The sequence below is a fragment of the Staurois parvus genome, unplaced genomic scaffold (assembly GCF_062004578.1).
Source record: "Staurois parvus isolate SC_StPar_1 unplaced genomic scaffold, SC_StPar_1.0 ptg000287l, whole genome shotgun sequence".
Taxonomy (NCBI): domain Eukaryota; kingdom Metazoa; phylum Chordata; class Amphibia; order Anura; family Ranidae; genus Staurois; species Staurois parvus.
In genome coordinates this window covers 34,552,761-34,564,998 of record NW_028318083.1, presented here as the reverse complement: position 1 = coordinate 34,564,998, position 12,238 = coordinate 34,552,761, and the positions used below count along the sequence as shown (strand labels likewise).

Below are 12,238 nucleotides of genomic sequence, written 5' to 3'. Positions count from 1 at the left end.
GAACTTTAAGACATTTGTCTCCATTCTTTTGGAGGGCCATCCAATCCAAATTCAGTTGTAGCTGCATAAAACTAGAAGTCTCACCATGGCAAGAAAGTTAAAAAAAAATTCTGTAATTGTCAGAACTTTGTTCCAGCCTTGCCCTCCATATACATCTCAGGTGTGGTGAGTTTGCAGGCAGACTTCCTCAGCTGGTAGCACTGGGACCTGGAGTAGTGGCCCATACATGCAGAAGTGTTCCAGGACCTGTGTGTTCCTGGTGGGGAATGCTGAATGTGAACCTTCTGGCCTCCAAGTTCAAAAACAAACTAGACTAGACACCAGTAAACGTGCAACATCTTGGTTCCAGACCAACAAGATTGACGTTATGGAGTGGTCAGCCCAATCCCCGGATCTTAATCCAATAGAAAACTTGTGGGGTGACATAAAAAATGCAGTTTCTGAGGCAAAACCAAGAAATAGAGAAGAACTGTGGAATGTAGAGTTTGTAAAGAAGAATACAAACACTGCTATTTTTTTGAACAGTCTAGTATTCACTTTTCTTCAGTTTTTTTAGAGGAACAACACAAATTTAATATATATTTTTCTTTGTGTTTTGATTTGGAATAGAATGTGTAGTGTTCTCAATGCATTTGTGTGTATGGAATTAAAAGCTATTAGAAGGATTTTGAGCTTTATTCACTTTTTTCAACACACTGCTATTATTTTGAACACAACTGTATGTCTTTCTTTACCTGAAACTTCTTCTTCATCTTTTTCACAGGATCAAGATGGAGGGTGTTCTGATACAACCCATGGTCTGAGAGCCAGACGCTTGTGAATCATGATTCCTAACATGTTAAGCTCTAGGAAGTCTGCTCATACGGTCTATCATCAGATATAGAAGGCATATTTTGCTTGGTTAATGTCTCTTGGCTTCTGCCCAAGGAGATTCATTTTTGGGATAAACTTTCACCTTCCTGCACTAATGCTTTACTCTCAAAGTTCAGGTGTCTGCCCTATTTCAGAGAACACTGGCCTTTCATTCCTTTATTAAGACCATGGTACAGAGGGTCTCCCAAGCAGAACTCCCTGTTTGTTGTTCTGTGACTCTGTGGGATCTGAATCTGGTTCTGTCTGCGCTTCAGAAACTGCCATATGAGCCTATTAGGCACATTATTCTCCCCATTCTTACCCACAAAGTGGCATTGGTTGTAACCATGAGTGTCTGAACTGGCTGCCAAATTTTGTGAAGAACCCTTTCAGGTTTTGCATAGGGACAAGGTGATGTTGAGGCCTAGGACTTCTTGCCAAAGCTAGTTTTTGCCTCTCACCTCAACCAGGACATTGTTCTATCATCCCTCTGTCCTGCTCAAACTCACCAAAGGGAAATTTCCCTCTATTGTCTGGATGTACTTCTTTAAATTCCAATGATTTTTATTGATTTTCCAATAAAGTATAAAAATCATCCCATAAACATGTGGGATGAAGAAAATACAGTTACAACCGCAGACACATCTAGGCACATATCGGTATAAAGGACAAAGAAATATACCACAATAATATATCTAAATGTTTTGGAGGGTCCTATATGCCGGAGTGTACCTCTGGTGTGCTTGGCTAGCCAAGTTGAGGATGTGAGAAGAAAAAGCAGGCAAACAAGTTACTTCTCTACTGTGCCTTTGACAGGTCTACTATGGCCCAAATACACTCAGACATGCTTTGATGGTGAGCAACAGTTCTGCCTCTTGGACACTCCTGCAATATCACCTGTTACTCGACATGAGACAAATTATAGTCAATGTACCTCATACTGCAGTTAAAGTAAAGATCATCCCCTAATAAAGGGGAAGACTGAAATAAAAAGAAAAGAACTAAGAAAGAAGGAAAGATAAGAGAATAGAGAAGAGGAAGAAAGGTGCGCCACCATCTAAAACCAAGTATGAGTATCCCATCCGAGTCATGGGGAATCCAGTATCTAATCCATGGATCCCAAGTTTTCTTGAAGAGGGACAGTTTTTGATGTAGGTTCTCTGACAGGCGTCCGTTTGTCATGATGCAAGTCAACTTGGCATTCAGAAGATGAAATGGGATCACAGGAGACTTCCAGGATCTCGCATCTGAGAGTCTAGGTGCAGTAAAGATTAAGGTTATCAACCGTCTCACATGTCTCGGCGCCCCGCTACTGGACTTCCCAGTAGGGCTTGTTGTGGATTTTTAATGAGGTTCACCTGGGTGAGAGAGTAGACAAAACTATAAATACATATCCAAAACCCTCTGACTTTTGGGCATGTCCCCCATGTGTGGAGCACTGTTCCCTCTTGACCACAGCCACTAAAGCAAAGGGGAGAAGCAGTATGTACTTCAATCAGTAAACTTATTTATTTTTCCCATCTCTAGATGGTTTAAACAGACCATAACCCAAGCTCATAGTCCCAAAGATTGGGTTCTAACCTTTCCTGTCAAAATGCACTTTGAGTGCTTCTTGGGCTTTTTAGCATTAAAGCTGAGCTCCACCCAAAAGGAGAAGCTCTGCCTGTTTGCTTCTTCCCCCCCCAGGTACCAGGTACCTGGTTTTGACAGGTACCTGCTCCCACTTCTGGCTCAGTTCACCGTGGCAAACTGAGCCAGATGTTTGTCCCCCTCCTTTCTCCTGCAGCCTTCTGGGAGACTTCACAGGCCCCAGTAGACTGCCGGACCGTTCAGGAGGTGCAGCGTGACTCAATCATGCACAGTGGGCACCCGGCTGTGAAGACGCAAGCTGCCATTGCCAGGTACCCACAGTTGAGATGCCAGCTCTAGGGAGAAAAGGGACAGCGTAGGTGAGCACATCACTGGATCCTGGGACAGGTGAGTGTGCATTTATTAAAAGTCAGAAACTATAGGTTTTGTAGCTGCTGACTTTTGATAAACACAAAAATGACTAGAGCTCCTCTTTAAGAATCTTTTTTCCCAGATTTGCAAGCCTACCACATGGCCTTCCTTTTTTTCAGTTCAGTGTTTTCATTTCATCTAATACCAGCTTTGCACATAAGGTCCTTAAGGCTGCTCTCTTGCAGGTAGTTTTCTGGTGTTTTCTTGGTCCTGTTAGTGTATGTTTGTTGTGTTGACCACCCCTCAGCTAGACTGCTTTTTGATGTTTCTTAAGGTGAATGACTTCCAGTGGTGCTCAGTGGATGAGAAAGAAAATAGGATTTTTATACTTGCTGTAAAATCCTTTTCTTGGGGTCTATTGAGGGACACATGATCATGCTCTTGGTACTGCTTTGCCACAAAACTGAGGCATGCAGGTAGTAGGAGGGGTTATCCTAAGCTGGCCTACAGTCCACTTCTCCTTTAGGCAACAGTATAATCTGAAGAAGAATAACTTCCTTTTCCTCCTGAATGGACTTCAAGAAAAAAAGTTTAAAAATGTTGTTATTTTTCTCTTTGAATTGACAGTCCTGAAGGATTATGTAGTGTTTTTTTTGTAGATGGAAAGTCCTGAAAGAGTAACTCCAGCTCTACTTCAAGCTTGTCTCTCTTACACAATCACACTACGGCTTTCTCCACAATGGAATAAAGCTGGGCATCTTCTAATTCAAGGTGACACTGTTATTTTGTCAATCCAACATCCTGAGAGTATAAATCCCATTTGATGTTTTGATTTGCTGGACACAAACACAAAACATACAAACACATTTATTTACATTATGTTTAGTAGCAATCATTGAAAGCACAGATGTCAAACACAAGGCCTGAGGGCCAAATCCGTCCCTCCAGGCCACTTCTGCAATCAGCAGAAGAGAGGAGTACAGAACTCCATCAGATCCTGCGCTTCTCCATGCAGCCATGGAGAGGCTCTGCAACCTCCCACCCCTGGTCTCAGCAGTTGGCAGCAGAGAGGAGGACAGAAATCCTCCTACAGCTCCTGCACCTCTCAGTGCAGCCACAGCACCCCCTCATCTCCAACTCCCCTGGTCTTAGCATGCCATTCGCAAAAATAAAAACACACCATATAAATCAATAGATACAGTAATACCTCGGTTTAAGAATGCCTCGGTTAAAGTAATTTTTGATTTACAAATGAAAATGCACTGAAAATAATGCCTCGGTTTACGAATTTTGTATGAATTTTTTTTGCAATACGAAGTGTATGTCAGTGCTGATTTTTAAATGCAATTGCTGGCTCTTTTTTTTTTCTTCACTATAGCTCACAGAATTAGCTGTCACTTTCCCCAAAGTTAACGGAAATGTTTCTTTTAAGAAACTAAAAAGAAACATTGTTTGCCCCCCCCCCCTTTCCTGTCCTGCTGTCAGGAATGGACTGGCCAGCTATGGTGGGACTCACTTGCCTTTTGATCTGCAGTACCAGGGCTGGCCAGCGGGTGTTCCCAGCAATCAGAGACTCAACTTTGCAGCCAGCTAACACCTGTAACTGATTATGCTGGGGTATTTAAGGGATGGCCAGACCCACAGACTCTGCCTTGGTGTGTGTTTGTCCTGGGCCCTGCATCCTGTTTCTGTCCTGCATCCTGTTTCTGAACCGCTGCTGACTTCTCCTGCTCTGATCCCGGCTCGCTCCTGACCATCCCTCTGTCTGACCCTCTGTACCACGCTGCTTGCTACCTGTTCTGATCCCTGGCTTGTGACCCCGACCAATCTCCGCTTGCTCCCCCTGTACCTACCTGCCCTATTGATATTGACCCGGCCTGCCTGACGACGCTTGCTTGTATGTACTGTTATCTGTGGGTGGTTTGGTTTGTTTGCACTGTATTATGTTTTAGTATTGCACTGCGTTTATGTTTGTATTGTTAGTGTTAATAAATTATATTGTTTATAACATATCTGAGGTCTGCGTTTCCCTGCGTCAGTCACACATCTCTGGTCACACCTGGGAGCCCTGACATTACACCAAGGCCAATCCTGACCAGAAGTGGCTGCACAGGGAAGCCATCTTGGCTTGTTGATGGGAAGGATGGATCTGGATGAGGTTGAGTATTTATCTCTGCTAGTGCTTGATGACAGAGAGTATGCTTATCAGACTCTGAAGGAGTATCCCAGGGATCAACTACTAGAATGTATACGGCTCGCTCATGTTCTAGTAGATCAGGGCACAGATTTCTCTATGGTGCAGCCATTGATTCAGGTTTGTGTTGAGTTGGTTTCATCTGGTTCCCCCGAATGCAGGGATGAATTTTTGCCACCATTTAGTGCAGACCAGGTTGAGTCCCTGGTGTGGTTATTAGAAGATGATGTGGGTTACTTTCTGGAGCGTTATTCCACATGTTCACCACAGACACTAAGAGATTGTATAAACGCAGTGCAGTCATTGACCAGACAGGCTTTGTGTAAGCTCAGCTTTGTTCAACCCATACTGCAGACATGGACAGACTTGTTGCACCCAGCCTCAGTCAGCTTACAAAGACCCAGTCCTGCTTCTAACTCTACTCCTGTATTCCCACCAGCTCCTCCAGTTACAGCCCAGTATACTTGGCTATCTACCGCATGTCAGTACCCTGTTCCCACTCGCTGCACCTATCCTGCCTTTAACCCTGTAAAAAAGCCCTCTGTAGCAACTGCTCCCTCTTCTGTTCCATCCTCCAGTTCTTCTCTGTCTCCAGCTGCTCCATTCGTTTGCAGACCTGTGTTTACTTGCAGTGCTCCAGTAGTTAAAACCAGAAAAAAGCGAAAATTCTTTCCAACCAATACCATCCTGCCAGTATCCGAACCGGTGAACCTGCCTTCCGTGACTCAGCCTGAAGCCTCTACTCAGCCGGATGCCTCTCTTCAGCCGGATGCCTCTCCTCAGCCGGATGCCTCTCCTCAGCCTGATGCCTCTCCTCAGCCTGATGCCTCTCCTCAGCCTGATGCCTCTCCTCAGCCTGATGCCTCTCCTCAGCCTGATGCCTCTCCTCAGCCTGATGCCTCTCCTCAGCCTGAAGCCTCTCCTCAGCCTGAAGCCTCTCCTCAGCCTGAAGCCTCTCCTCAGCCTGAAGCCTCTCCTCAGCCTGAAGCCTCTCCTCAGCCTGAAGCCTCTCCTCAGCGTGAAGCCTCTCCTCAGCCTGAAGCCTCTACTCAGCCTGATGCCTGCATTCAGCCTGATGCCGCTACTCAGCATGATGAACTGATCCAGCCCGACGATCCTATTAGGCCAGTTGACTCGATGCCCGCTGTTGATCCAGATGATCCGGTACCTGATCCAGTGCCCGCTGTCGTGCCAATTGACTCAGAGCCCGCTGTCATACCTGGTGACCCGGTGCCCACTGCCTTGCCAGATGACGCGGTGCCCGCTGGCAAGCCAAATGACCTGATGCCTGGTGACCCAGTGCCCGCTGTCATACCTAGTGACCCGATGCCCGCTGTCGAGCCAGACAATCCGATACCTGATGACCCGTTGCCCACTGTCGTGCCTGTTGACTCGGAGCCCACTGTCTTGCCAGACGACTCGGTGCCCGCTGTTCCGCCAGACGACTCGGTGCCCGCAGTCTTGCCAGACGACTCGGTGCCCGCAGTCTTGCCAGACGACTCGGTGCCCGCAGTCTTGCCAGACGACTCGGTGCCCGCAGTCTTGCCAGACGACTCGGTGCCCGCAGTCTTGCCAGTTGACTCGATGCCCGCAGTCTTGCCAGTTGACTCGGTGCCCGCAGTCTTGCCAGTTGACTCGGTGCCCGCAGTCTTGCCAGACGACTCGGTGCCCGCAGTCTTGCCAGACGACTCGGTGCCCGCAGTCTTGCCAGACGACTCGGTGCCCGCAGTCTTGCCAGACGACTCGGTGCCCGCAGCCTTGCCAGACGACTCGGTGCCCGCAGCCTTGCCAGTTGACTCGGTGCCCGCAGTCCCGCCAGTTGACTCGATGCCCGCTGTTCCGCCAGTTGACTCGGTGCCCACTGTCGTGCCTGGTGACTCGGTGCCCGCCGCTTCGTCTGGGGGCCCGAGACCTGTCGCTCCGCCAGAGGGCCCGATGCCTGTCGCCCCGCCTGAGGGCCCGAGACCTGTAGTTCCGCCCGGGGGTCCGGCGCCCGCCGCTCCGCCCGGGGGCCCGGCGCCCGTCGCCCCGCCCGGGGGCCCGGTGCCCGTCGCCCCGCCCGGGGGCCCGGTGCCCGTCGCCCCGCCTGGTGGCCCGCTGCCTGCTGCTTCGCCTGGTAGCCCGATGTGCCTCTGCCCGGAGTCCTGCCCGATGTGCCTCTGCCCGGAGTCCTGCCCGATGTGCCTCTGCCCGGAGTCCTGCCCGATGTGCCTCTGCCCCGAGTCCTGCCCGATGTGCCTCTGCCCGGAGTCCTGCCCGATGTGCCTCTGCCCGGAGTCCTGCCCGGTGTGCCTCTGCCCGGAGTCCTGCCGGGTGTGCCTCTGCCGGGTGTGCCTCTGCCCGGTGTGCCTCTGCCCGGTGTGCCTCTGCCCGGAGTCCAGCCCGGTGTGCCTCTGCCCGGAGTCCAGCCCGGTGTGCCTCTGCCCGGAGTCCAGCCCGGTGTGCCTCTGCCCGGAGTCCAGCCCGGTGTGCCTCTGCCCGGAGTCCAGCCCGGTGTGCCTCTGCCCGGAGTCCAGCCCGATGTGCCTCTGCCCGGAGTCCAGCCCGATGTGCCTCTGCCCGGTGTACCGCTGCCCGGAGTCCTGCCCGGTGTGCCAGTCTTTGATATCCCGCCAGTTACCAGACCCGGGCGGTGGAACATTTTTCCCAGCTAGGACTGTTTGGAGCGTCCTGAGGCCGCTCCTTGAGGGGGGGGTACTGTCAGGAATGGACTGGCCAGCTATGGTGGGACTCACCTGCCTTTTGATCTGCAGTACCAGGGCTGGCCAGCGGGTGTTCCCAGCAATCAGAGACTCAACTTTGCAGCCAGCTAACACCTGTAACTGATTATGCTGGGGTATTTAAGGGATGGCCAGACCCACAGACTCTGCCTTGGTGTGTGTTTGTCCTGGGCCCTGCAACCTGTTTCTGAACCGCTGCTGACTTCTCCTGCTCTGATCCCGGCTCGCTCCTGACCATCCCTCTGTCTGACCCTCTGTACCACGCTGCTTGCTACCTGTTCTGATCCCTGGCTTGTGACCCCGACCAATCTCCGCTTGCTCCCCCTGTACCTACCTGCCCTATTGATATTGACCCGGCCTGCCTGACGACGCTTGCTTGTATGTACTGTTATCTGTGGGTGGTTTGGTTTGTTTGCACTGTATTATGTTTTAGTATTGCACTGCGTTTATGTTTGTATTGTTAGTGTTAATAAATTATATTGTTTATAACATATCTGAGGTCTGCGTTTCCCTGCGTCAGTCACACATCTCTGGTCACACCTGGGAGCCCTGACACCTGCGCTGCCAGGCTGCATGCTCTGAAAAGGGTCTGGTATGGATTTTGGGGAGGACCCCCACGCCATTTTGTTTTACATTTTTGCGTGGGAGTTCCCCTTAAAAAGGTGGGAAGGGAAGGTGGACCCCACGCAGTTTTTTAAATAATTTTTTTAATTGCCGGCAAGTATTTTACATTCAGCTGTCAGTGGGGAACCCCACTGACAGCTGAAATATTAACACATGGTTGTCACTACTAAAATGCCGCATGACTTGATAAAATAGCTCATGCGGTATTTATTAGTGTTTCCTTTTTTCTGATCTCCGGAACAGATTAATTGGTTTTCAATGCATTCCTATGGGAAACGGCGTTTCGGTTTAAGAATTTTTCGCTATAAGAAAAGTCCTGCAGAACGAATTAAATTCTTAAACCAAGGTATTACTGTACTTCATTTCCCTGACAGAAACTAGAATGGTATTTAGCCATTTTTCTTTTTGTGAACTGCAACTCTCCTCTGCAGCTGCTGACAATCACAAGCACACAAGCTGACAGTCTTACTACTGCACTCTCAATCTGTAAATAGCTGGTAGATGAGACAGTTCAAGGTTTATTTGCAAAGAACATGACAGAAGCAAACAGAGGGAGCACAGGGGACTGAAATGTTACACAATAAAGCTTCAGAATGAAGAGGGGGAAGGGGGAGTCAGTGTTGGCTACATCACCCATGAGTGCCCATATTTTGGGTTTCAGTCAGGGGGGAGCTACGGCTAGCACTGACAGACAAAAATTTGGTTCTATTTCTAACCACAGCACAGATTTGAACAAAACCAAGTGCAATGTGCACTGGGTCCTCATGGGGATTTAACCTTCTGGTGAGAGTACGTATTTAAGTATGAATTCTGTTTTACAGTAGCCTTGTTAGAACAGTGGGGTTCCTGTGGTCAGGTCTACACAGGGAAACCTGCATCTGTGTATAAAGACTCATCGGGGGAGAGTTACTAAAATTGGTGCACACAGATCTGGTGCAGCTGTGCATGGTAGCCAATCAGCTTCTAACTTCAGCTTATTCAAATAAGCTTTAATAACAAAACCTGGAAGTTGATTTGTTTCTTTATTTCTATGCATAGTTGCACTAGATTCTGTACTCTCCAGCTTTAGAAAATTACCCCCATTATATCAACTAAAACTTGCCTGATCTTTTAGCAGGAGTCCTTGTACCAGTAGTCATTACTTATATAATTAAAGCAAAACTTAAAAAAAAAAAAAATTTGGAAGAAAAACCCTGTCTCCCAGTTATTTTTTTTCATTAGTGTACACTGCCTTTGGTGCATGCGCATGCACCAGACCCATTTGTTTGGCCTGGAACAATGAGACACAGCAGTACAGTAAAAACAACAGAGGGTCTAACCCCTCACCACTACCAACAATGTTTTGTCTTTACATAAACTCTAAATTGAGATCTGTGGAAGACTATAGCATTATTTTTTTTTACAGATTACAGCAAAGAGCCTTTTCTGTATGTGTAAGCAGTAGAGTAGTGAAAAATGTTAGCTATCGATAAAATAAAAATTTGAATTTAGAGTGACACCATTTATTGGCTAACTAAAAAGATTGTAGTGCTCACAAAGATTGTCCCCATGTCTCAAAGATTGTCCTTGTGCGGGGATCTTAGAATGTATAATTTTCCTATGAATTTCATAAACAGACTGTTTATATATCTCTAGAAAGTGGTCATATCTTCCTTTATTGGTCTCTTCTCTAGGATGAATAAATTCAGTTCTATTGATCTTTCCTTACAACTGAGGTCCTCCATGCCCCTTATTAAATTAGTTGCTAAATCTCAATACGATGCAGGTTTCAATAACATCAAAGATTCTAACCCTTCCCCACTAAAACTGAAAAGAGAACTGCCTTTAGTTCCACCTAAACAGATGTTATTATCTAGCCAATTGTGGTATGCAGCATGATGGACAAAATCTAACATGATATAGCCTTATATGCACACTGAGCCTGCTGCTGAAAAACCTTATGAAATCAAAGGTTAGAGATCTGAAGCCTATAAATTATCCCCTGTTTGTAATAGGAGTTACATATATAATATTGTGTTTCATGGTATTTTGTAGGGGCAGATTTCTTATCAAAATCAGGACAGCAGGATGCGGTTGGTAAGTCACCTGTTCTAAAATAGTCTATGTACAGTAACATATCTTATCAGGGATTTTTTTTCAATTTAAATAAAAGCATATATGCTGCTGTTTTTTTTTTTTTTTTACCACAGTACCAATATCATAATATGAAACTATCACAAAAGGCCTTTGGGGTCCAGTTCTAAAAACAAGAAAAAAATAAATTTCTTTACAAAAATTGGGGTTTTTCTCAAAGTGACCAGTCAGATTTCACTTTTCTACAATTTTTTAATAGCTTGTAAGTAAAACTATATCACTCTTTTATTTAGATTTGCGCATCAATGTGTCAGATGGCCAAATTTGCCTCTGTGTACAAGTTCAAAAAATTCGGCTTCCACCCTCTCAGGTATGGTATGTCTACATTTTTTATTACTTTTTTGCTTTTTGTATTGATTGCTTGAAGTATACCTTTTTTTTTTTTTTGCATGCTTTTTTAGTTAATCTGTTTTCAAGGTCTATTATCTGAGAATTATTTTACTTTGTGATGTTTAGTTGAAGACTAAAGCTATCAAAGCCAATGAAGTAGAAAGTTGTAAAGTATGTGCAATTTTAACGTCGCTTAGCAAATAAGGTGACACTTAATGAAAATTGATGGACACAAGAATTCAGAGACTATTGTATTATATGGACAGGATACCCATTTCTTGCTAGTGTCCAGGAGGGAAGACGCCCTTGCTCTGCTCAGAAATTAGAGAACATGTAAACCCAACATTTCATATTCCTGGTATGTGCCTGCTGTCCCATGTACTTGTATGAAAATGTATCCTGTTCTCTTTGTATTTGCTTTCTTTGTGTGAAATACCTAGTGTTCCTGCCAGTCCTTCTGCTTTCCTATTAAAAACTGACCACACTAGGCAGGAGAGCAAAGCATGGTCAGTTCTATAGCTGTGCTGGGAACTCGGTCTGCTCTTCTCCAATGATCAGACTTCTGCTCCTCTATAATCTGCTTGAGCTGGTATTCATACACAGCTTACCAGACTGGCATTTCATCAGCAATAGCTATAGAGACCCTAACCCTGCTGGACTAGATTTCAGGGCATAGCCTGGAATGTGACCTTTGGGCACTGGGCTCTGTATTATGGTCCTTTCCAGACCCAAATTTACTGTTTTAGCCACAGAGCACTTTGATCTACGTCTTTCCTCCCCTGAACACAGCAATCAAAAACACTACCAGACTAGTGCTTTACCCTCAATTTAGTTCAATCACTGCCCCTATGTGTGGATTCCATCAAAGAATCAAAGACCTCTCATCTGAGAAAATTCTTTGTGGATCGAATCCTTGCCTTTCAGCAGACAGGCCTGGATCAGCAATTTAGCCTTGAGTACCATCAAGGGTTAGATCTTGAGCTTGCTTGTTCCAAAGACAGCTAGCTTCCCATTCTTTGATTAAAAACTTTGTATAGGATGTCTCCCATGTGGCTTCCATTGTATGTTCCACAATGACTCAGTGGGATCTAAACTGGTTCAGAATTATTCTTTTGAACATATTAGGGATATTCCTCTTTCCATTTTCACTCACAAGGTTGCATTCCTTACATACCATCAGGAATTGTTTTTACATTATAAGGCCAATAAGGACAAGTTGGTGTTAATGTTAAGGCCTAGAATAGCCTCGAATAAGGTAGTTTTTGCCTGTCACCTTGAAGTAGAGTTAAAGTCTACTTAACTAAGGTTAAAGGTTAAAGTGACATTAAAGCTTCTTTTTTTTTTTTTTTTTACAAATAAACATGTTACACTTACCTGCTCTGTGCAGTGGTTTTGCACAGAGAAAGAAAAACAGAGCACTCGTGGTAAAAGCCAGAGTGAATAT

At 46.1% G+C, this 12,238-nt stretch overlaps 1 protein-coding gene across 1 annotated transcript in view; it reads left to right on the top strand.

Annotated features, from left to right (window-relative positions):
• Positions 1 to 12,238, top strand: part of CUNH18orf63 (chromosome unknown C18orf63 homolog) — a 158,949-nt gene that overhangs the window by 90,175 nt on the left and 56,536 nt on the right. Inside the window, exons 5-7 of the mRNA XM_089682380.1 lie at positions 3,453 to 3,564; positions 10,366 to 10,407; positions 10,698 to 10,774. Of these exons, the coding sequence (XP_089538506.1) occupies positions 3,453 to 3,564; positions 10,366 to 10,407; positions 10,698 to 10,774 (231 nt within the window). The remainder of the gene's footprint in view (positions 1 to 3,452; positions 3,565 to 10,365; positions 10,408 to 10,697; positions 10,775 to 12,238) is intronic.